This window comes from Homarus americanus, unplaced genomic scaffold (assembly GCF_018991925.1).
Source record: "Homarus americanus isolate GMGI-L3 unplaced genomic scaffold, GMGI_Hamer_2.0 scaffold58748, whole genome shotgun sequence".
In the NCBI taxonomy this organism is placed as follows: Eukaryota; Metazoa; Arthropoda; class Malacostraca; order Decapoda; family Nephropidae; genus Homarus; species Homarus americanus.
The window spans coordinates 7,511-34,509 of NW_024729645.1; the positions used below are offsets into that span (position 1 = coordinate 7,511).

Below are 26,999 nucleotides of genomic sequence, written 5' to 3' on the forward strand. Positions count from 1 at the left end.
AAAAAATGCCATAGGAAGTGATCATTACAATCCACGGAAGGTATCAATAACATAGGCTAACAAGTTACTGATAAGACCACTAACAAGAAACAGAGGGAATCGACTAATGTGGTGGTATCACTGGTCATGAGCCATAGATTTGATAGTCAGTAATACTATTTTCCTCTTTATATCACAGGAAAATGAACCTTACTTTACATCAGACCTAAGGCTCAAAATCGCTGATCACACCACAAAGTAAGTCTGCCTAGTGATACTTACGGAGACTTGAGTGGCGAGGCTGAAGTTTGGGCCCGGTGATCTTTTCTTGCTTGAGCCTGTGGAGTTTGCAGTTGCATTTTGACCCGACTGTGAACCTTTCCGCTTCCGCCGTTTATTAGGGGCACGCTGGGTCTCTGTTAAAATACAAAAAAGGGACAAATTCATCTTAGTATATTTATACAAAGTCGATGTTTATAAATATAGTTTGATGAAATATTCTTCCATACTTGTTTTCCTTTTAAAGAATATTAATCAATTAATAAAATATTCAAGACAAACTGAAATGGTATTTGTAAGGTACACTGGCTACTGTAAGAGGGATTTACAAAAAACATAGCTGGATAAAGTAAAAGCTAATGAGTGCACATGCAAGCTCCTTCACAAACTGTCTACAAGTCAAACAACCAAGGTGCCATAATTCTGCCAGCAAGATACAACGTTCAGTCTCCCATCTAGGGAATACTTGTGGGAAATATTCACTGATCATTAACTGCATGTAGTAAATGTAATTGTCTGAATTAAAGTAGGGACAATGAAAAGGATGGATGTCTCAAATTACAGCAATGGACTATGCATTTCACAAAACATACAGCAAAATGAGTTAGACTGAAAGTTGACCAATGATGCTCCCCCAGTCTCCATATTGGCCAAAGGTGATGCACATGAAGTGTTCACCAGAGATTGAACCACTTCATTAGGATGCCAGAGAAGCACACAGTGTTACTCCCTCCCTCTAATCACTCTTTAATTTCATTATTGCCATCTATTGAGAAACGTGAACTTCCCTATTGTTTACGTGCCATAAGTTGCTTCTCTGAGTACAGTATATTAGTATTTTGTTTCAAGAAGATCTTTACAAATTGCCAAACTGTCTTCAACAAATACTTAATAAGAAATGTGACTTCCTACAATGGCATAGATATCATAAAATATTTTTGTAACTTGCCAATATCCAAAGCAGAAATTATAATAGAGGGAAAGACTATAAATGGCACAAGACCTCTTAGGTTAAAAGAATTAAACTTTAGGAGAGTGACTTTATCTCAAGCAAAAAATAAATAAATAAAAATAAATATAAATGCACTACCATCTGCAGGAACAAAAAGTAAATTGACAATTAGTCTCTAATGTCATTAAATACACTTTTGCAAATTACAATATATTTCAAAAAGCTTAGTTTAGAAAAAACTCTCGTCAGCTTCAGCAATTGTATGGATCAACTTGAGAGTAACTTTGTTATGAAACTAGTGCAACAGTATCTAGTGAATCCTACTTGAGTTTGGTGAAGTCTTGAGTACCAGACCTACGGAGTATCAAAAGTATTCATCAGGATATCAGCCAGTATGGGCCTCTCACACCATACTTGAATAACATTCTCTTAAACAAAACATATACTCTACTAGTTAATGAATTTGAGATTTAAATAAAAAGATTTTCTAACATACAAAACTAACTGGCCTCTTAAGAGAAAACTTGAATAACTTGGTCTTACAAAAATTAACACTTGGCTAGTTTTGAGTTAAAAATTTAATAAGTATAAAAGAGTTTTTCTGTCACAGAAAATTACCTAGCATAAAGCCAACTGGAGAAAATTTGTCTTGAAAGAGTGAGTTTCCTACATTTTTAATTCTTAAGTTTCAAATAAAAGATTATCTAATATAATAAATTACCTCTTAATATTTTTTTCAGAGAATTTTAAAAAGATATACAGTATCTTAAAATCAATAGACATCTTGATAAATGCATCAAGTCGATATCAGTGGCATAGTGAGTGGGGGGTGCCACTTGTGCCCAGGTGCCAGAAGTGGGGGATGCCAAATTGAACTAGTTAAATTCAAAATTTACCATTTCATAAGACCACGAGTCACTAATAATGTCTTTGTTATACTTGACATCAAATATTTGGATATCACCAGAAATACCATATCACTTCACTTGAGTGTTTGGTCAATGAACAAAAGTGTTGATGTAAGACCCTGGTTTCTGTAACTCTAAATAATTAACACCACTAAGTCACAGCATATTCAATCATCAGTCAAAACAGAACTTAATAAACCAATCTTCAAGGTGAAGTGAATCACATGGGAAAAACTCCTTTCACTACAGAATTCTTTTCCAATGGACTCAATTTTTTTCTGCACTCTGTACTGCCATTACTGGTACTTTTTCAACCAACAATTAGCTTTCAGACATCAGATACTCATGACATCATGGTGAACCTTCAGATCCAGTAATAGAGTATGGTAGGAAGGGTTGTCATCTAACATTACAAGTTAAAAGTATGAGTGTAAAGGGCAAGTGAAGATTTTTTTTGCATGGGGGGAGGGGGGGGCTGCCAAATCATGTTTTGTCCCTGGGCACCAGATACCCTCACTATACCACTGGTCTATATAATATATATTTTTTTTCATTTTACATTTACACAGTATATTGATTACAGTGCATATTGTAATAAATTATAATAAAAAATCTTTCTTGTCTCTTAACTGAAAATAAATGACCATATTTGCTGAGGCTGTGTATAAACTTAAGCAACAAGCCAACTTCCAAACCTATGAACCAACCCCAGATTTTATCAACTAGAAATAAATGATGTTTAAGATAAGGCATGCTAATTTGCGACTCCCAGTTGGACTTTGTCACCGATAGTGGTTTATTGTATGTGTGTAATCCCCACATGGCTCCTTGTCAATTTGGTTTATATCCACCTTGGATTATTTTTATGATATATATATATATATATATATATATATATATATATATATATATATATATATATATATATATATATATATATATATATATATATATATATATATATATATATATATATATATATATATATATATATATATATATATATATATATATATATATATATATATATATATATATATATATATATATATATATATATATATATACAGGTTGTACCTCTCTAGTCCGGCATTCTGTGGTCCGGAACGATTTTAGTTTGTCCAATAGGTAGATAGGCAGTTTTTTTTTAAACTTATCTGAATTATTATTATTATTACAGAAGTATTAAATTTTTGCTCCTCAGGCCCCAATGAGGGTCAGTGACCTATGCCCGGGTGGGCTAATCCCCTTAAAAAAACAAAAAACAAAGCCGCGGGAAATTAAGGCTTGTTTACATCCGGCAGTTTGGCTGCTCTCTCTCTCTCTCTCTCTCTCTGCTTGTCTACACAGAGTACAACATTTAACCCTTCAATATATATGAGCAGTAAATAAGTGTTGCTTTCATATTCTTATGTAGAGTAATGACGATATGTTTTCACATGTGCGCACTTACATACGTGCAGTCTCACTTTTTTTTTTACCATTAATGGTTAGCTACTTATATTGTTCCATTTATTAACATTAATAACATTATAGGTACTTCAAACAACCATATTAATTTTTTTACATTAATTTTACTACAGCTAAAATCAGGGTCTTATTTTCTTCAGTTTTATATGTAGAACCAATCAGTCACTGGTTTTGTAAGCTTTAACAAAAGCAATGCCGGCAGCCGTCTCCTCTCCTCTAATATTCCACGTATTGTATTGTTAATTTTGCACACACAAACATTAATTCAATAAAAACAAATTCAGAAACATTAATTAAAATATATATGAACCACCATATGGACCACCACTCCATGACCCCCTGACGGAGACACGATGATCCTCCCCATACTGGCCAGATATTTTGTAAATAATATTGATTATGTGTTAAAGGAATATCCTTCCTTCCTTAGGCTTCAGTAAGCCCCTTTATAATATTCATATACTGTATATACTTGTCACACTTGCCAGATGCTTCTGGTGTCATTGTACAGGGGTACCTAGTAACAGCACTAGGATCCCACTTCCTCTATCAAGGAATAAACAATTGAAATTGAATTAAAATTGAATTGACGATATGTTTTCACGTGTGCACATGCGCACTTACATACGCGATCTCTTTTTTCTTTACCATTATCGTTAGCTACTTCTATTGTTCCATTTATAAACATTAAATAACATTGCTTAAAACAACCATATTAGTTTTACTACAGCTACAACCAAGGTTTTATTTTCTTCAGTTTTATATGTAGAACCAGTCAGTCACTGGTTTTGTAATCAACGAAAACAATGCTGTGTCATTTCCTTGTGTGTTTTAATATTCTACATATTACTAATGAATTGTATTACTCATTTTGCACACATAAACATTAATTCAATAAAAAGACATTCAGTAATAAACAATAATGAATCTTTTGTACATAAGAGAAATGACGCTGTTTACACGGTTATGCACGTCGTCTGCACGTTGGCAGGCAGTTCAAACCCGTCGAAATTCAAGTTTCCGCCGCCAAAATTTTTATTTATTCATTTTTTTTGTGTTCCAATAAAATACGTTAAGAATTAAAAACTCGTGAAATTTGAGAAGCTACTATACGACATTTAACCCTTCAATATGTCTTCAAAGAGACCATGATGCAGAGTAAGTGGTGCTAGTGCTTCCAAGCATAAGCACAAGTCACTATCTATCCAGGAAAAGGGTGAATTTCCATGGGCCGGCACCGGTCAGGTCCCGAGGTTGCCGGACTAGAGAGGTACAACATGTATGTATATATATATATATATATATATATATATATATATATATATATATATATATATATATATATATATATATATATATATATATATATATATATATATATATATATATATATATATATATATTGCATACAATATCACTTAATCTTACATTTATATTGTATATACAGGTGTATGATGCTTATATATGAGTATTCAATATATCTGTATATAACTGAATGAAAATCTTACTTCATTTTTTTATCATACCAGTATATCATAAAAAATTATTATTATTGTACTACAGTGGTCCCTCGGCTAACGAACGGTTCGATTAACGAATTACCTCCCATAAGGATCTTCAATTCAGTTAACGAACAAAACTTCGATTAATGAAATCCTTACGACAACCACGTTTTGTTGTGAGCATCAGCTGATCAGCTGATGGGCCTGTCTGCCAATTCAGTAATCTGTTCCATGTTTACATTCGTTTCTAGTGGAGTAAATATCAAGAAAGTTGTGCTCTTTAATATTTTTGCATTTTTTATATTAAAATTATTAGTCATTTTAAAATTTAGTTAACATATTGATAATATATGCAGTACAGGGAACTAGTTTTTTGTGCGCCCATCAGCTGCTTGACTCACCCACCAGGCGTCAGTTTGGCTTTGTTTACAGTGGAGTGAACATCAATTTTGTTGGTGTCTTGAATATTTTTTGCATTTTTACATTAAAATTATTGGTAATTCTGAAATTTAGTTAACATATTGATAACATATAGTGCAGTGCAGTGTTGATTTAAATAAAATAATCTTGAATTACACCTCGTGAACTTAAAATTTTATTGGTGAAATTACTGCATCAAGCATGGGTCCCCTGAAAGGTGATTTCTCCTCCATCCCCACTTCCTTCTCTTCTCCCTTCTCCTCCACTTCTAATTCCCATCATCATCAACCAGGAACCTTCTACATACACACCTCAAAGTAAATGTACTTTACTGCTTTTTTTTTTAACTTTGTATGTACTTTTCTGTGAGCTGGAACCAATTACCCAATATCCCATTGAAACAATGGATTCGGTTAACGAACAACTCTGTGAAACGAATTGTGTTCGTTAACCAAGGGACCACTGTATTGTATCAAATAAAAATAAATATACTGTACACTGAAAGCTATTATTTTGTTAGTTTGACTGATGCCAGGTTTTTTTTTTGCCTGGGCGTAAAAAGCACGAAAATTAAAAAGTTTACTGGAAATTTAAACCTTGGACAGGAACCACGAGGTTAATATTCCACAATTAAGAGATCAAAACAAGTGTAAACTACTAAAAAGGCACCTCTGTTGATCACTCTGTCAAAGCTTATTTTGAAAACATGTGAAAATGTATACCTGTACTGTGATGCAACTAAATTACAAAATTAATAAAAAAAAAAAAAAAATCAACTTATAAATGCATATTAGGCTAACAATATTATTTTCCAACAGTCACAAAAATTCTGGCAAGAAAATTTCAGTGTCTGAAACTAAAATTGTTGGCTAGTAATGCAGCAGTAAAGGTAGATAGGTATGAACCATCTCCTTGTGATATAATAAACTAATGCAGGTACTGTATTATCTTTAGCTTATTCAAGTTGTTCTGTGGCTTTAAGACTTAAAAGAAAAATAACCAGTAAAAGAAAAAAGAAAAACACTTTCAGCACAAGTGAATATTAGTGGAGTGTACTGGGGTACATATTGGCTGAGATTTCTGAGGTAAAAGATGCAACAGTGCTTTACCCATCACCATAGTTGTGTTTGGAGGTCATCTGAACCCTGTTCATGCCAAGCTACCAACTACTTACCACAGAATATTTTGCATGATATAATTTTGAATGTGATTTTGTCTGGCTTATGAATTTGGTGTTAAAATTCTGAAATATAATTTTCAAAATTTGATCTTATTTGTCCTGAATATTCTCTTATCAACAAATAAGGTAATGCAGACTTGTAATAAATTACTACAGATTTTTCCATATTAGGGTAAAAAAAAATATTTCACATTTCACTTTGTTTTCTATTGAAAGGTTCCGCCCAAAATTAAAAGATGACTTAATATTTAAATGACTTAGCAAAACAAGTTATTTTTACAAAATTATTGAAAACTTTTGCATAAAATTTGTACTACTTAATGTACTGTATTGTGTACATAACAGGATATCACTTAAAGGATTATGTTTCAGTACAACAACTCAAAAAAATACTGTACATACTTGTGAAAATATGCATCTTAAAAAAATCACAGTTTTACATGAAACAAATTTAAGTCACATTAGAATGTCTTGTACTGTACTGTACAAGTACTGTGAAGCTCAAAATGCATTACTGTGTTGCAGAAAATATCCAAAGGAACAAAGATAAATTTTTTTATGAAGTGTGTGACTGACAAAATAACCCACAAATTGAATGTTCTTGTTACAACTTTCTATCTCCAATAAAACATTCTGTAAGTGTGAATGACATTAATTTTTTAATCAACTGTTAAGATTAAATTACTGTACAACTTTTGTGTAGTGCTATGGTAGATGTAGCTTTGAAACTCCACAAGTGAAGTAAATAATAATACTGTACTGTAGTTCTAAATATACATTGAGGTAATACTGTACAGTATATATATATATATATATATATATATATATATATATATATATATATATATATATATATATATATATATATATATATATATATATATATATATATATATATATATATATATATATAGTAAACTGTACTATACCAGGTACAATATTATAAAATCACACATGCAAATGAAGTCACTCTGTGGCAGTAGTCTAGTAACATGTAGTAATGTGTAGAAGTGAGTGCTATTTTGTAAGTGTGCAAGTCAAGTTTTATGAGCGGCCACGCGTGTTAGTAGCAATAGTGAGTGAGGCGTGGCAGAGGGCGCTGGCAACTAAGTGGTTAGTTGTGGTCAACATTACAATCAACGGGTGTTAAAGTGAGTCCACCACATACCTCCATCGGCACCATTTTTACCATTTGCTTGATTAGCTGCACCTATGACAAACAAAACACGGCTGATCACATCAACATTAACAACAACACAAGGTTAACATCACTCTGTGGCTTAGTTCAAATAGTCCACTTAAGAGGCTACTGTGCACTTTTATGTGTAATAAGATAACAATGCTAAGATACAGGAGTTAAACCATATATAATTTTGAGTGAAAAAGAAAACAAATCTAAAATTTTGGGTACATGGATTGAAAGAGACATTAAGACAATCCTAAGGTTCTTTGAGCTAAACCACAAACAAGTGATGCAAGAGTGAACATAAAACAGCTGATGGGTATTTGAGGGGCTGGCCAAAGAGGTTATCAGAGTAGCTTTATGAAAAAATTAAATTAGTTGTTAAATATGTATTTACATAATGCTGCCTCTTTGATTGCAAAAGCCAGGCTGCATTAGGGGTTAATAGCAAATTAAATAAAATTGCAGAGCAATGAACAAAACAAAACCATTACACTAGTTACAGCCTCAGCATAAAATATTCATCATGCAGTACTGTAATCAATAATGGGAAAAACATCAAAATAAATGGGAATCATAACACAGACTCTCAAGGTCAAACTATCATACTACATGAAAAAAAAACAATAAGTAAAAACTCATCAAACACAAAGGCCAATCCATTATACAGTATACTGTACTGTACTGTACTAGAGAGATCATGTGATGCTGTTTCTGCTTGTGTAAATAAAATTATACAATACTGTAAAAACAATTCCATAGGCTCTTATCTGACAAATGGCTTAAAGCACTCATTTATATCTATTTCCCTCTGATTTCTTTATGAACACTTCTTAATAAGAGATTCTGCCCTGAAGCACTACTACTATGAATATACTGTACAGTATATTATACCTTATGAGCATCATCAAACATGAGATAGCAGATAAAGAATTTAAAATAATATACCTGTACTGTACATAAATATTGTACAGTATTAATTTTTCTCACTCCAAGAGTTACCTGGTAGCTTAATTTCAAGCATTTCTCCAGTCTTGTATTTACAAAATTATTGTGAATGGATTTTAAAAAACTATTTTTTTTTAAATACTGTAAATGTTTTTAAAACTTCAGTTATGTACATACAGTATACTATTTATGGCTATTTGTGTCTACACTAATTAGTACTACCGGAAGATCCTTCAGTTCTGAAATTCCAATCCAGAATTCAGCTTGACTTGTCTACATTCCCAGTTTCAAGAGGTGGAACAATTTATTGCATTCCTAAGCTCACAACAGATGTGGAACAGGATGCACAAGACTCTCACCACTTTTACACTCCACTCTTTTATACAGTACTGTATGTCTCTTACAACTTCAAGGTTATATGGAGGACTGTTTCTGAAAGGCCTAACCCCAACAACCACAAATATTACTCTTATGAAAAAAATTATACAGTAACAAGATTAAAATTTTGTACAATAATTTATTAATAAACATTTTAATGACAAAATTACTCCTTCACTCATATCTGGTAAACTGTGGCCTAAGGTGTTCCTATACAGTACAGTACTGTATTCAGAATTCATTATATTACTTGACTTGTTTATGTACACTTTAAGCATAAGTTAATCACAATGACAAACTCAGGAAAGTAACACATTCAAGCAAATTTAACTTAGTAGCAGTTCACAACCTCTACAAGGGTGGATGGCTGAACATGTCCCCAAAATTTTAGTAAAATCAGTACTTTAATTGTTTTTAAACTAATCCCTGTATTTTTCAACGAAAATCTTAATAAAATTCTTGTGATTGAGACTAACAGGTTCATAGTCACATGCACTGTTAAAGATGACTTTTTTTTTTACAAAATCTGTTCAATATACTTTCACATTAATTCTTATACTGTACATCCAATTTTTGTAAATCCAATTACTGTACAGAGTATAATAGATCACCATAAGCTGTTAACAGGTACTGTACTTACCACCTTTATGATAATTCTGTCTTTATGAGAGGTCAACTTAATAATTCAAGATTTAAAATCCAGCAAATATCTGCTTCAACACACATTAACAGCAAGGTATTTTTGGAGTAGTTTGACCAGCTATGTTAAACGGATCGACAAAAAAAATACATTATCTGCCACCTTTCAAAGACATTCATTTTCAACTTGTTCTTTTGTCATAAATGACTCAAGTTTCTATGAATGGAAGTCAATTCCATCTAATTGAAACCTTGAAAAATGCACACCATACACAACAGCTTTTAAATTTACAGTTACAGACTAGAACCAGAGTTAATGTACCAGTGTGCAATAGTGTGAGGCACGGTGCTTATGAACTGTGACCTACCGTTGTAGATGATGAACCATTTTATATTTGTCTATGATACGATACTTATGAGATCTGTGATCTGAACACTATTTGTGGGTGTGAACCCTTGCTTTGCTTTTAGGCTTTAAGCTTGAGAATGATAAGCTGCTGCAAGTCTATTTCATTTTATTGAAAACTCATATGAGCTAAATTGTCAAGCCTCTTTCCCACTAATCACACGTGCTCCTACAATTGTAGTTTGAATGCTGAATTGAACATCAAAACATATGTTTTTGGAGTCAATTCAATTCATATTCTTCTAATACCAAGAGAAGAACAAGCAACTTACCTGGTGGTGCAACCATTCTTTGCCACTTTTGGAATAGTGTAGTCTTAAGACAATCTCTGGGAGAGAGAGCATAAGCTTTGTGGCGTGACATGAGCTCCTGCATGGGCTCCAAAATCACACATAACTGTCAAAAAAATAAATAATTTTTTTTATAATTTTAAAATAAAGATTCAAGAAATACACAAGAATGTCATTACTGTACATGAATGAAACAAGACAGTTTAACCAATGTCATACAAGAGTTGGAAATGCAAGTGTCTTGATGAAATACTGTAGTATACATGAAATGTTTACAGTTCATGGTACAGTATGTGGAGGAGAATCCACGAGAGCCACCCCAAGGTACTACAGGAAAAGCCTACTTAATACAGTACAAATAAAAAAAAGTTGTACAGTACTGTACTGTATAAATGTTTCTGTTATCAATGTAGTATAATGCTCTACACTTTACAGTATCCTGTGAGTAGAGAACTTAGGAATGGAAATTGGTAAAGCTACATTTACTGTACTGTACAAACACTGCATCTATCTCCAAACTTTTGAATAAAATTCTGAGTTTTTTTTTAATGTATTATCTACAGTATAAAACTATATACAGTATAATATACAATATCAATACTGTACTGTAACTCACTCTGGAAATATCCAAGTACAGTACAGTATTAATCTTGGGTACTAATCCTGCAGTCATTTAGTGTTGTAACATAAGTCTGAACTGGACCAATAGAATAAAAAAAATACTGTATACTTGGTTGCTTACCCTGAGGTAGTTTAGGGTGTGGTTAGTGATGCCCTGCCGCGTGATGTTTTTGCTTAATGTTTCAACCATACCCGGGTCCTGTTGCGAGTGCATGGCCACCACAGACCGAGGGATGAGCTCACGGTGGGCACGGACGGCAAAATGCCATGACTTGATTCGCATCAGGTCATCAAATGTGAACTCTAAAATAAGTCTACCATCGGTGCAGACCTGTAGTGGCAAGAGAATACATATATCAAATAACAGTTAGAAAGGAAATGGTCAAGTTACTTTTCTAATAAAAAGTGTAGCATGTTTAGATGATCAAATAAAAGCCAAATTACAAAACTTATATAAAGATCAATCATGAATGATATTAATTAAACCTACATTTGTAGACATAAAGAGAAGTGCACTGTTTTATACATACTGTACTTCCATTATGAAGCAATTTATGGGTAAATACTGCAAATGTATTGCATGTACCCCATACTGTACTGATCAATGAATCTACTGTAGTCATACATACATAAACTAAACTAACCTAACCCGACCCAACCGAACATAACCAAGACTTTGCCTAGCCTAACTTAACCTTGGCTAGATTAGGAGCCCATTAAATGAACTAGGCAAAATAACCAAATTCATCCTCACCTAACATAATTTAGATTAGCTAGGTTATATTACATACAATAGAGTTGGGTTGGATTAAAATAGGTTAAATTAGTCATATTCCTACAAAACCATTTCATCTCCTGTCCAATCTTTTATCTTTCCCCTGATACACTTTACTATTGATATCTCACCTGATACACATTACTATTGATGCTTCCACTGATACACTTTACTACTGATGCTTCCACTGATACACTTTACTACTGATGTTTCCACTGATACACATTACTATTGATGTTTCCCCTGATACACTTTATTACTAATATCTCATCACGGTATATGTGGATAAAGTAATATGGGATAAGGCAGTTCTTATAATTTATACACCTGTAGACCAGTTGAACAAAATGGAGTACATTTCTCACCTTTGTGTACATAGGTTTCCCATGATGAGTAACCATTGTGCACTGGTCACAGTCGAGGGTGATGGAGGTGTTATGGAACGACTCTTTAGGGTGTTTGAGGGAATAATATAGCTCCGTAACACCACCTTCAAATATGCTTCTAAAGTATCGTGGAATGAGGGTCCTTCCAATTGCTGTAAGAAAAGCACAAAAGAGGAATATTTAGTTACTGAAGTAAACCGATACAATTATTAATGGTGTAAAAGAAAATGTAATTCAACAATTTATCAAGATTCATTTGCAATTTTAAACTTGTTATATCCAAGACAAGGGGCGTATGTAGTATAGTACAGCACAGTACAGTACATGTAAACCATAAGCTGCATAAAGGATATTTGAACTAAATCATGAAGTTTAAATTTTTTCCATTTTCTTTTCACGTGCCTGTAATCTTAAACTCTCACTTTCTGTATTTCTCCTCACTCTTGCATTTGCCACTACTATTGTATCCAATGTGATGTAAACATTTTTAGACGATTTCATTTTTAATGTTATCTTTATAGCATATTCTGCTCCATTATTTAATGTTTTTTATTCATCTTAATAACTGTAATTTGATCAGAGAGGAGTCTTTTGCCTGTAAGTTGAAACAAATTACCATCATCATTATTGTTACAGTGATACTAATGCTTCACTAAATACCTCTAACACACTCGACTTCCCTCCCACAAAACTATGAGAAGTAAAACTGCTTAATAATTAATTGAATGCGCATTTTCAAGACTAAATCGCCTGAACGAACTACTGTACTTGGTAATGGTGGTTTAATCATAGTTTAATAACAATACAAAAGTTGATACTGATAATAATTACCCTTGCTTTTATAAAAAATAATTTTGAAAAATGATTGTACCGTACACGTAAAAAAGGTTACTAACTCCTGCACCACGCAACAAATCAGTCCAAACAACTGTAACATTCAGTAGTTGATAATTAATGAAAAAGTCTGACGTATTGTAGTGATATACCGACATACCATACTAAGACTGATTAAAATCCACAGAGTTTAGATTTAGTTATCGTCATTAATACACCTGTACAAGCAGCTTTTATCCAAATTGGGATGAGATCTAGGCCACCTTGGGTCACTGCTCAATTGGTACTATATTAGGTAATCTTAAGAACCTAAGTACTATTCGTATAGGACTTGTTCCTAATACCAGATCAATTTTTTTTATTAAAACACTGTGTGCGTAAAGAAAAAATGAGGTTACGTAATTATTTCCTGTATGATGAGATGCATGTATGTAAGTCATGCTAGTCCTAACTCCCAAGGTTCACTGTTCTCAAGGATCATTGGTAAGAGTCACCAAACCTAATGTATCCTTCGCTATCTTGCTCAAACCCAACTTAACTAAATCTATTCTAGCGATAGAAAGCATTATTTAACAAGTCCAACATTAATCTACCGACGAGTAAAATATCCTACCCAAACAATATATGACCCCCGTCTAACCTACCATAACGTAACCTAATGAAATTTGTTGTAGCGTATCGCACCCTTCCCTTCAGAACAAAGAACCTTGTGATAGCTATTTCCAATGATTTTCGGATCAATGAACACTCGAATCGGCAAAAGAACTTCGTAGATTAAACACCGATGAGTAAGTGAATGGCTGGCTAGTTGCAGTTAGTATGACACTAGGCTTGGCTAAAAGCCTAGCCCAGGTAGCTGGCCTAGATCAATGCCGCACTAAATTAAAACGCCCAATATAATTCTCACAGCACTTCCGAGAGCTCAGTACACATAACCAGAGAGAAGATTAATGACCCGTCACTTAATAATGTAGACCTGAATACCTATGCCAGTAAAAACTGAGTCATGCGTATGTATGATGGTAAATATATACATCATCCATTACGTCGACGGCAGCATTAAACGTGTGTTGATTGGTTAAGAAATATTCATAGGGATAAGTGACCTATAACTGTAAGTTGTCTAACTCGTTAGCGACGGTGTAACTTGGAAAAAATAATGGTAAATTTTTGTTTGTCATTTCTATAATCCCAACAAGTGTACGAGTGAGGTAACACCAACCTTGCGAATACATGTTACGTACACGGATAAAGGGATACGCCAGAGGCTCAAAATTAGCACGATACTGCTCTGTTTTAGGACTCTCTCTCTCACTCTGGTATTGGGTAATCATGTGGTCAAACTGACAGGAAAAAGATTTGAGATAATGAAAATGTGGGTGAACGAGCCTCAAAGCGCATTAAAGTAGACTAGTATATGTGAACTGGTGTAGTTACTGCCTTCAGATCATAAGGATGTTGTTCATACATTACACTTGTGAGTAAAATTGAAGACAAAATTAGTCTTAAAAAAAGTAAGTTCACCAAGAATATAATTATTACTCACACAAAAAACGAAATATAATTTAAAATAGAAATAAAAATCTTCCACTTCACAATAAAAAAAATATACACTTTTCACAATTTTTGTTTTTCACCTTGATAAGGATGTCATCCGAGTCTAACAATGGGTCTTGTCGCGGACCTACAGTAGGTTAAGTTTGGACAGTCTTCTTTAAAATTCATAATCTATACATGTTAGCTACGGTAGGATTTTGTGTTACAAGGGAAGAAGTGTAGGGTACTTACTATATCTTTTGGGCCCGTCCTCAAGGCAGAAGGTTAGGGTGAGAGTGGCATCGTCCTCGAAGAACTCGGTGGCGAAGGCGTCCCACCACAGATTGTCAGACTCCTGCGGGTGGGAAACAACACCTCTTTTACTATCTTCACATGGGAAACACAAACAGCTATTATTGAAAACCACATCAATCCAGAAACAGTCATTTTTCCAACATAAGTAAACGTTCATAACATGATCTTTTCCTCATCCAAATAGTTTAATCTATTACTATCCCCACCCCACGTCACGAGGTTGAGACACCATTAACGCTACAACTGTTGTGTGCTCTGGTGTCAAAATTTAGTCAGAAATCAAACACGCGTTTCTTTGGCTATCTTATACAGTACTGTATATTACCGGAGACGAACTACAAATAATAAAATTAGAATTATTTCTGATAGATATATATACTATTGTTTCTCGGATTACAATGTAATAAGGTCACGATTTTGAGACTAAAATCCACAAAACTCACATTAGACCTTACATACAATCACACAGTACAAACAAATGGGGTAAAGATATTGGAGAGAAAGAGTTAAATGTGAGCAAATAAAACTTTATAAATGCTAAACATATCACAACAGATTCAAGAGACTGAGTTGACAAGACGTAATGAGAAATATTCACAAAATAGCTAAATGACACTCAATTCACAACATAGAAATATATGTTACAGTTTAAATGTTTATCAGTACATTTCCCCGAGATCACTTTAATTTCCTTTGTTTTTCACTTATGGTTTTGGGTGGAAGCGTCACAGTGTTGTCATAGAACGTCGGTTAAAATGAGCGGCAAGAGTGTCGGATTTTAGCACTACTCATCAAACCTTAAAACACAGATCGCAACTTTAACTGTTCAATGATTGCAAGTTTAAGGTTTGAAGAGAATTGTTTAACACGAATAATCACTTCTTACAAACACGTTTCAGTCTGTACCTTTCTACTACCCTCTTGAGTCATACAGGAGCTACATACAGTATGCTAAGTTCCCAGTAGACTAGAGGCTCGGCTAAGTTTACAATAGACTAAGCATGACAAGGTTAAGTTCACAATAGACTATGCATGACAAGGTTAAGTTCACAATAGGCTAGACATGACACGGTTAAGTTCGCAATAAGCCAGGCATGACAAGGTTAAGCTCACAATAGGCTAGACATGACAAGGTTAAGTTTACAATAAGCTCGGCATGACAAGGTTAAGTAAAGAATTGAATATGGTTTACGCGAATATTAATGTCCTCGGCTCCCTCCATCCTCCCAACTTAACCCTCCCCATCAAATGCACTGACAGAGCCAAAACCTGACAAGACTGTTATTCCCCTTAGTATTTGATGTGTAGTTCCATGAAGACTGTTACGGTCGGGGGATTGACGGTTTGGGGGTAACAGTCTGGGGAGATGACGGTCAGGGGATGAGTGTCTAGGGGTGACTGTCAGGGCTGTGAGTGAGAGGTGACGGGGAAGTGACGGTCGACGATGACGTCATAGGGAGTGAAGGTCTGGGGGGGGGTTGACGGGTCTAAAAGGGGTGACGGCCTGGGGGGGGGGGAAGGTGACATTAACCTTTTATCACTACACGGAGGATCCTGTATGCCTGTCTATCTACTCGAAATATTATAACCAACACTTTTTATTTAATAAGTATATCAAACGAAATTTATCCTCTATTATACCTTATTCAATTTAAGTCAATCAATAATAAAAGTACTCAATGGCCGCCGTCACCAACACAAATGCCTCACTTTGAAATAACATTTCATGAACTACAATGTTATTTATTATATGCCTTCCTAATGTCACCAGGATTTATTGCCCCCTTAAATCAACGTGTATTTTATGCCTCTGTTACCACAAGAATAATTCGCTCAACTGCGGTATATCACTTGTAATTTATGCCTCGCGATGCCGTTGGTCTTTTCAGTAACAGACGTAAAAATGCCTCAAGGTATCTCTCATATCTTAGGGTCATGGTTGGATGGGGAAATAAACCTATGCACAGTACACCCTTCCCTCAAACTCAGTAAACATGGTACAGGGTAAACAGTAAACACGGCACGGGGTAAACAGTAAACACGGCACGGGGTAAACAGTAAACATGGTACAGGGTAAACAGTAAACACGGCACGGGGTAAACAGTAAACACGGCACGGGGTAAACAGTAAACACGGCACGGGGTAAACAGTAAACATGGTACAGGGTAAACAGTAAACACGGTACGGGGTAAACAGTAAACATGGTACAGGGTAACCAGTAAACACGGCACGGGGTAAACAGTAAACATGGTACAGGGTAAACAGTAAACATGGCACGGGGTAAACAGTAAACATGGTACAGGGTAAACAGTAAACACAGCGCGGGGTAAACAGTAAACATGGTACAGGGTAAACAGTAAACACAGCGCGTAAACAGTAAACATGGTACAGGGTAAACAGTAAACACGGCGCGGGTAAACTATAAACATGGTACAGGGTAAACAGTAAACACGGCGCAGGGTAAACATAAACAGGGTAAACAGTAAACACGGCGCGGTAAACAGTAAACATAAACACGGCGCGGGTAAACAGTAAACACGGCGCAGGGTAAACAGCGGCGCAGGGTAAACAGTAAACACGGCGCGGGGTAAACAGTAAACACGGCGCGGGGTAAACAGTAAACACGGCGCGGGGTAAACAGTAAACACGGCGCGGGGTAAACAGTAAACCCAGTACTCTTATACATTTACATACAACTAACTCAGTAAGCTTATTTGGTAGCATGGTCACAGCACGCCAGTCTCCCTCTCTAATTCATAAACTTCCACAGTTTTCCCCTTTCCTCTTCTAACCTTAATTAATGACATCTAAAAAAAAAAGTCACACAAAAGCAAGAACTTAACTTAATTACATTAGGTCATACAGTATTTGGTTTGGCTAAAAGCAATGGTTCTCTTTCCCAGATTTTACCCATAAATTAGCATGCCAAATGTACTTCCTCATGAAGACTGACTTACTATGAATGCTCACCGAATCCTTACAGGCATTAATTACCATTTCATTAAAATTATTACTAAATGTCAGTCTTAAGATATTAATTAGGTTCATTCCAGCCGTACTATATCACTCAAGGTCAAGGCATATAATTATTCTTTAACCTGAGCATAAGTGAAAAAGACAGAATTCTGATCTATTGACACAACACTAATTCGTGACAAGAGGGCTCTTCCGTATCCACACTGGTTAGCACTCATATGCAAAAAAATAAAATAAATAAATAAATAAATAAAATAAATAATAAAAATAAATAATTAAATAAAATAAATAATAAAAATAAATAAATAAATAAAAAAACAGTGGCATGTGTCAGGTCGGCTGAATTACAGAGCAACTTTCTGCACTAGTTCATTTTATTTTCTCCTTCTAAATAAGTTCCATTCTTCTTATTAGACCATCAGAGAATCACATTCTTCTCACTAGACCAAGAAACAATCAACATGGATGACACACACACACACACACACACACACACACACACACACACACACACACACACACACACACACACACAGACAGACAGACAGACAGACAGACAGACAGACAGATAGACAGACACACACTGTACACCAGAACAACACATCCACAGTCATACGATTAATGAACACTCACGAACTTCGCCTCTCTAAATGGCTGACAGGAAGTTTAAAGAAATGATATATATCAGGTCACGGGTCTGCAAAGGTTCGTGTCTGACGCGTGATGCAGCAGCAGGTAATGCAGAGATGCGTGATGGGGTGGCAGCGTACTGGATATGGATTAATGTGTATTAGTGGGTACGGTGTGTGGTAAGAAAGTGAAAGGGAGGGAAGGAGAAGTAAGTGATAGAAAGAGGGAGGGAGGGAGGGAGAAGAGAAAGAGAAGCAAGACAGTTTTCGAGAGAAAAAAAAGGGGGAAAATACATTCGGTAGGAGGAAAAAAATGAATTAAGTGAAGGAGAGTAAACATGAGGAGAATCAGTAGAGATATAATATCCAGAAGACCAAGAAGAGGGAAGGAAATACGCGTAGCTCAGTTCAAGGCAGCAAGTGGCCACCCCGCCCTATCTTGAGATACTGACCCACTACACCTCACCAGTTACTACCATCACTGTGCACTGTGCCTAGCGAGGCTGAGTGCGTTTTAGGTACGTTTGTATGACACAGTAGCACGGATACCAACTTTATAAATTTGTGACACACGCATATTTGTATTTTTTACCTACACCTGTACTTATGCTTCTGGTATATCTGTTGATACGGACTCCACCTGAGAATTACTGCCTATGTAGTGTATATCAAATCAATATCTTCACTTGTATTGATATAAAGTCATTATGATGATAGTGGCAATATGCAGGGATTGATGTACTTGGTAGTGTACTTGATATCCCGTATTGACTTATGCTGTTGTTCCCTGGTAAACCGGCTGTCTCACTATACCACACGTTGAGAAATAAATCCCCGGGCAAACTGGCCACTACCCAAGTGTAAGTCAGCCAGTGTGTGATCAATAACATGGTGAGGGCTTCTCTTGTGGGGTACTACCACACTACACCCCTGTGTGGAGCCTGTCACACTACACCCGTGTGGAGCCAACCACACTACACCCCAGTGTGGAGCCTACCACACTACACCCTAGAGTGGAGCCTGCCACACAACACCACTGTGTAACCTACCACACCACCCTTGTGTGGAGCCTGCCACACTACACCTGTGTGTAACCTGCCACACTACACCTCTGTGTGTAACCTGCCACACTACACCTGTGTAACCTGCCACACTACACCCCTGTGTGTAACCTGCCACACTACACCCCTGTGTGTAACCTGCCACACTACACCTCTGTGTGTACCCCTGCCACACTACACCCCTGTGTGTTACCTGCCACACTACACCCCTGTGTGTAACCTGCCACACTACACTCCTGTGTGTAACCTGCCACACTACACCCCTGTGTGTAACCTGCCACACTACACCCTCTGTGTGTACCCTGCCACACTACACCCTCTGTGTGTTACTCTGCCACACTACACCCCTGTGTGTAACCTGCCACACTACACTCCTGTGTGTAACCTGCCACACTACACCCTGTGTGTAACCTGCCACACTACACCCTGTGGGTAACCTGCCACACTACACCCTTGTGTGTAACCTGCCACACTACACCCCTGTGTGTTACCTGCCACACTACACCCCTGTGTGTAACCTGCCACACTGCACCCCTGTGTGTAACCTGTCACATTACACCCCTGTGTGTAACCTGCCACACTACACCCCTGTGTGTAACCTGCCACACTACACCCATGTGTGTAACCCGCCACACTACATGTGTGTAACCTGCACACACACCCCTGTGTGTAACCTGCAACACTACACCTCTGTGTGTAACCTGCAACACTACACCCCTGTGCAACCTGCACACCCCTGTGCAACCTGCCACACTACACCCCTGTGTGTAACCTGCACACCCCTGTGTAACCTGCCAAAATACACCCCTGTGTGTAACCTGCCATACTACACCCCTGTGTGTAACCTGCCACACTACACCCCTGTGTAACCTGCCACACTACACCCCTGTGTAACCTGCCACACTACACCCCTGTGTAACCTGCCACACTACACCCCTGTTTAACCTACCACACTACACCCTCACTGAGGAAACAGCCACAATACACCCCTCTTTGGCTTCACTTCATTACATTCGATACATTTACACTGCGACACCCCCGGAGTTTTAAATGGCTATAATCCTGCGTGAGTCAAGAGGTGGGGGGGGGGAGGAAGGCATTTAAATGTTCAGTGGACACTCACAAACGTTTTCCTCCCTCCCACACAGTAAACAAAGATGCCCCCAGGCCTCACGAGTCTGTTGCTGCTGCTGTTATTGTTACTTGCCATTATCATTATGACATTATAAATATCAAGAACAATTATTACTTATATTATTATTATTATCTTAATTATTATTACTGACATTTTCCATAACGTGAAAAATTCACTGGTTCACAGTGACGAAAAGCGAGTGTCAGTACACAAAGTCTGCTGGCCTATATTGGCACATACGGTTTTTTGCAAGGACCTTTCTCCCCTATATCAAATGGGATAACTGGGCCCTGGACAATAAAGGCGTATTTTGTAAATGCACGGAATAGCTAACGCGCTAGGTTTCCTGGACTGTCATTAAAAAATTCGACAGTACCGTGTCTTGGGAATAACTGTTGTACAACACAGTCTCCAGAAAACAATAAAATTAGGAAAACTGTTATTTGGACACAATACGGAAAGAAATAGTGAAGAAGTTATATAGAAAATTATGGAAAAAAAGTAAATCAGTCAACAATAAATAAGAATAACACAAAATCGGTCTCGTTGTAAAGGTAATTTCTCCCGGACTCTGAAACCATACTACTGTCTCTCGCGGCTAGATGTTCACATATTTATAAACGAAATACAACGAATTTCAGGTTCGTTTATGTCTCAACTTTTGCACTTACAGAACTGTAATCAACTTGTTCACCCCTATTTAAAGTATCTTATGAGTAATGATATTAAGGTTTTAATCACATTTGAGGAATTATCAATATTATTACACCAAAGTCACCGAAGGCTAATGAAATCGCACAACACCCACTTATAAAAGGGCGGAGCCAAAACAGGTTTCAACTAAGCGTGATCCTTTTCAATTCTTTCACGCCATACGCTTTGTTTTAGGTCCTATCCAATATACTACTGCATATATAATTATTTCATTATCATATCAGATTTTTTATTGCCTTACATGCCCCCCAAAACTATTCAATATTCGTCAACATATTCTCCATAAGCAGCCATGATCCGCGTATTTACCCACTGGAGAAACTCCTGATTGGTTGTTAGCAATTCGGGCGCTGCACACGCTAACGCCTGATCAAGGTGTTTGCTTTTCCCTCTCAAGGTGTCATGCTCAGAACTCAGCAGAAGCGTCTGCGCAGACTGAATAAATAACGCGTTAGCTATACCGTGCATCTACAATAAACGCCTTAAGTCACGAGTGAAGTTTCGTGAAGCTATTGGTAACATATCTGGAGCAATTGTGAGGACGCCAGCGCGGCTACGTCATGTTCCCACAGACGAAGCAAGAGAGAGAGAGAGAGAGAGAGAGAACGGTCCTCCACTCTAAACGTTTTCGTCTGTTTTTAATTTTATTCACCCATCCCAGTATTTGCCGTCCCCTGGCCCTCCTACCCACAACACTGCCCATTATATTTCAGTTATTATCCCCCATCTCTGTTTATATGACCAAAGTATCCCACGTTTCTTTTTCTGTACATTTAAAATATTTATCTATATTTTTTTGCTACTCTTAGTACTACTTCATTTGTTTTTCTGTCTTTAACTTATTCTTAACATTCGCCTTTAACACCCCACTTCAAAGACCTCCAACCTCTTTCTGGTGTCTACTGGAAGTGTCAACACATGTTCCATAAAACAGTCCTTGTCATATATATTTTTTTCAGCAGCCATTTTTCCCAAATTGAAGTTGATGTCCTTTTTCATGAGGTCTTTTACATTATTAAATACTGTTTTTACTCGACCTATTCGCGTCACGATTTCTTCCGTACGTCTACCATCACAGCTAATGTTACTTCCCAAATACATAAAAATTTCCTCTGGTTTAAGTTCCCTGTTGCCTGCCATAATTCATATTTTAGGGGTTATTTTCTATTTGGAAACAACCATCACTTTCGTCTTTACAGCATTATCTCTTAACCCACATTCTTCACCCTTTTCCACGAGTGTTAACCAGTTTTTGTAACGCTTCTTCACTGATCCATGATAAGACCAGTATCATCTGCATGACGCTTTATCTAACATTACTTTACCATTAACTTTTATTCTTTCATTGTCACTATAACTTCTTTCATTAAGAATTCTGATTATATATTAAACAATGTTGGATATAAAACACAGCCTTTTCTTAATACCACAGCCTTTTCTTACCCCCACAATAATAATAATAATATTATTATTGCACTTACGCAATAACTAACAGTAGACGTATATAATAATATTTGCCATGCAGTTAATCTATAAACGTATATGGTAGACAAATATAAAGAAAGACTGAGAACTGTACAGTGAGAGTATGAAGTATCTTCCCAGCTCTGGCCGAAGTATAATGAAACCTGACCACCCAACACAGTGAATGGTGTCACTGGCGACCCCTTTCCAAGGTTCCACAGGTCTGCCAACTGTTTATGAGCTACACACAGGCGTGTGTCGAATGGCTCAACCGTTCTGCGATGTATTCATCAAAACCCCGGGAAGATACTTCATTCTCTCACTGTACATATTGTATTGATAGTTGCCGAGATAAACAGTGGTGAACCCTCATACCCTGAGTCCAGATTCTCATTGGTTCATATCATGAATATTCATCACAATTAAAGACGTAAAGATGCACACAATTGGTGGACTTACTGACTTACAAAAAAATAACGCAAAAATATAATCGCCAAGTTGCATCAATAAAACCAGGGGATAAAATCAACACACAATATTTCAAAAGATTCTCTACGATAATTATATTTTTAACATCGTCAACCAATTTAGGAACATTCTTAACCATACCCTATGACGACTGAGGAATGTTCATCGAGCGAACCTTTGAGGCCAAGACCCTGGTGTATGGTTGACCAGCCCGCCCCCACAGGTGAAGAACAGTCGCTGGCCGCTCATATTGAATATGCAGTACTATACATACTATGGATGTCTAAATTGAACTAAAGGATTTGTCGTGCCCAAAAGCAGAACGTATGTCCAAACACACACGGACTCGCTTTCTATAACACGGCGCCATCTTTGTCATGAGCCAAGAACCAAGTCTGCACACTGATGTAAAGACATAGTGTGTGAGGGGGGGAGGAAGGGTGTATGTGTGTATCTACACGCCCCCTTGCGTGTGTTGATGCCAGGCGGTGTATTGCTCCCCAGGGGTGATGCTCCCCTGCCTGTCACCCCCCCCCCCGCACACACATCTGCCTCCGTCTTTCCTCTTTACTTCTCTCTCTCTCTCTCTCTCTCTCCCACAGTTCTTACCCTTGTTTTCTTTCTTTCTCTCTCAGTTCTTACATTTGATTCTCTCTCTTCTCTCTCTGTTCTTACACTCAAAGGCTACACCCCCTTCATTTATATCATCTCAAAGATATTTACCGTCTAAGTGTTTGTAGAAACATTTACTTTTCTACTGTTTTACTTTTTACTATCATAAAAACCATTATTACATTACACTGGTTTGTTGATTAAAATTACCATTGCCAATTGTTATCTATTTGCCTTTACGTTGACAATGTTTACCGTTTCCGTTGAACATAACCCATGATGTGTGTTGTCACTAGCTCACCATCAGCTCTATGTTATAAAACAGTGGCAACATCTTAATTAGCATTTACTAACTCCATCCAACACGTTATACCCAGATGACAGTTATATAATAATTCCTAGAGATAACTGTACAGTATTTAGCAGGTGTCACAACGATTTTGTTTTTTAGATTGCCCAGAGGAGGTTAGTTTATTGGGCACCCCCTTACATCCTGTGCAAGGTGAAGCGCAGAAGCGTCATTACGAATACCTAGGCTCTCACTCGGTTCATTCAGGTTATTTTTTTTTCTTGTTTTTGTTAAATTTCTTTACTCGTCCTTATTCTCATCCTCCTCTATTTTTCTTTTACCTATTCCTATCTACCTCCCTCCCCTACTCCAGCACTCTCCCCTCCCTCCGTACTCTTGCGACCTCCCCAACGCATTCCCCCCTACCTCCTTCACCCTCCCTTTCCTCACTTTACAACTACTACTTTAGCATTCTCCCTCACACGTCCACCTCCCTCACCCTTCCCACGTCCTTCCTCCTTCACCCTTCCCGCTTGTTCCCTCACATATTCCGCCCTTCCATACCCGAGCCTTTGCTGGCCTAGACCCTTCCTTCCTTTTGAACAAACCCTCCCTCCTACTTTTCATTCTTTTCCATCTACTACTCCCTCACCCTCGCCTCCCTTCTACACCCTAACCCCACTCCCTCCTACACCCTCCCGCCCCCTTCTCCCAAGCAGCGGAGTTAAGGGCTTCTTCCACTACTCTGCTGGCCAAGCTATCAGTTCATTTCTGAAAGTTGACACCCCTGAGTCTCCCCAACAAGAACACGAAAGCTTCCTTACCTCCGATCTCTGTTGCAGCCGCTTGTTGAGCTCGTACAGGCGGTAGTCGGGCTGCCCGAAGTACGGCGTGTGGCGTCTGAAAAAAGAGAAAATATATTATTATACTGTACATATATCTTGGGAAAAGTTAAGAAGCAATTGATATATCTACTTTGCTTCGTCGTCTCCCAGGTAGACCTAGTACCTGCTCTGTCATATATAAACACGACTGAAACTAGTGACAGACGATGGCATCTTATGAATTGGTTAGTTCGGTCATTAAAACGATCACTATTCGAAACCTGGTTAAAAGTAATGACAAATTTGACCTTGAGCACTTACAAACATTTCAAGCAATTGAAGAGTGTTACAATATTTCGTAACCTGATCCTCAATAACTGAACTCAGGGCCAAAACAACATCACGTCATTTCCCGAGTTAGGTACTGTAGGTGATGCAACTAGTGTGTGTGTGTGTGTTTACAACGGATAAGACCAGTATAGCTTCTATCACATAACTCATTTCTCAACCATCTTCGCTGTGATTGTCTCTCTCATTGGGTCAGCGAATCAGACATTTTAGATGCCGTCGTTCATCACTGTCTACCTGCTATCTGCAGTATATAGCAAGACAAGATAGTGCCGCCGTAGCTGGTGTAAGGTACCTATTGCGACATATAAACATATTTTTTTTTATCCTCCACCTCTGACCTATGATATTTCACACACACACCTCAGCTCCCATGAAGTGAAGACGTATACTTGGCGCCTCTCGGTTGCCAGGGATGGATTGTCCACCCCTCCCCCTTGCTCCTATTCCCCAACAGGATCCATCAACATCCGCCCACCGACAATACAGCGCAAAGACTGACGATCAACCCACAACTGATATTCAAAATTACAAATTCCAACTCGAAAAGAATGGAAACCAGTGTTAGACAGTGACAAGTCAGTGCCCCGCGGCCCATACGCAGTGTACCTCAAACACCCAGGTCCCGACCTATACACTCACCATCAACTGGATGAAGAAATCAAGACTCCAATCTACACAAGGGCAGTAATGAGTACACCCAGCTACACCAGGTGACAAATTAGGACTCCAAACATCTCTCTCCAACACCCCCATGTTAGCCGAAGGATCTACCAGGACCATGTGCAGATTGTGACCAGACGGGAGGAAAGGAGCGTCTAGGACTGCCCATAGTCCCCCCCCATACGCGGGTCCTCTGAACCGCAGGAAGGACATTGTTGGCGTCGCTATCAAGTCACGTGAGGGTTTACGACACCGGCTTCCTCACTACCAGATACAGTATGTAGTTAATTTGTATGTTCACTCCCTGTTTCTTCTCTTCTTGTACTGAAAGTTTTTTTATCTATCAAGTGACCCACTCCCCAATTTCACCATATGAAATTTTTATTCTCGCGGTTTGTTGTATATTTTCAGCCTTTTGACTCATGTACTTTCAATAAACCATTAAATATTACAGGTGTGCAGGTGTATTGCTGCAACTGTCTTGGTCTTTACAAACTAATAACCAAATCTACTAACACTACACTTTCCTGTCCCCTACACCTCACCTATCTAAAGCGTGTAAACCTGATCCACGCCTCCTGATGACTCTAAATTAAATTATCTTTCTAACGTATAAGAATGCATCTAACTGCCTCACTTGAATCCATGGCGCCTCCCCCCCCCCCTCACCTGATCCCCAAAGGCCGAATAACATATTTTTTTCAAGTTCCAGTTTCGCCGCCTTTACTGCCTTTCTAGGTCCAAATAAACAAACAGGGAATGAATTGACAGAGGCCCGGTTGACAAGGGTTGAATTGACAGTGGTTGAAATGACA

General features: G+C 37.3%; 1 protein-coding gene across 5 annotated transcripts in view; it reads right to left on the reverse strand.

Annotated features, from left to right (window-relative positions):
• Positions 1-261: 261 nt before the first annotated feature.
• Positions 262-26,999, reverse strand: part of LOC121866775 (LIM domain-binding protein 2-like) — a gene marked incomplete at its 3' end in the record, with an annotated part of 89,967 nt that continues 63,229 nt past the window's right edge. For 2 of the 5 annotated variants that reach the window (XM_042366472.1, XM_042366473.1), the window contains 8 exon segments: positions 262-395; positions 1,535-1,564; positions 7,859-7,900; positions 10,517-10,640; positions 11,277-11,486; positions 12,296-12,468; positions 14,939-15,041; positions 25,174-25,249. In XM_042366472.1, the coding sequence (XP_042222406.1) occupies positions 262-395; positions 1,535-1,564; positions 7,859-7,900; positions 10,517-10,640; positions 11,277-11,486; positions 12,296-12,468; positions 14,939-15,041; positions 25,174-25,249 (892 nt within the window). 5 annotated transcript variants of the gene reach the window in all.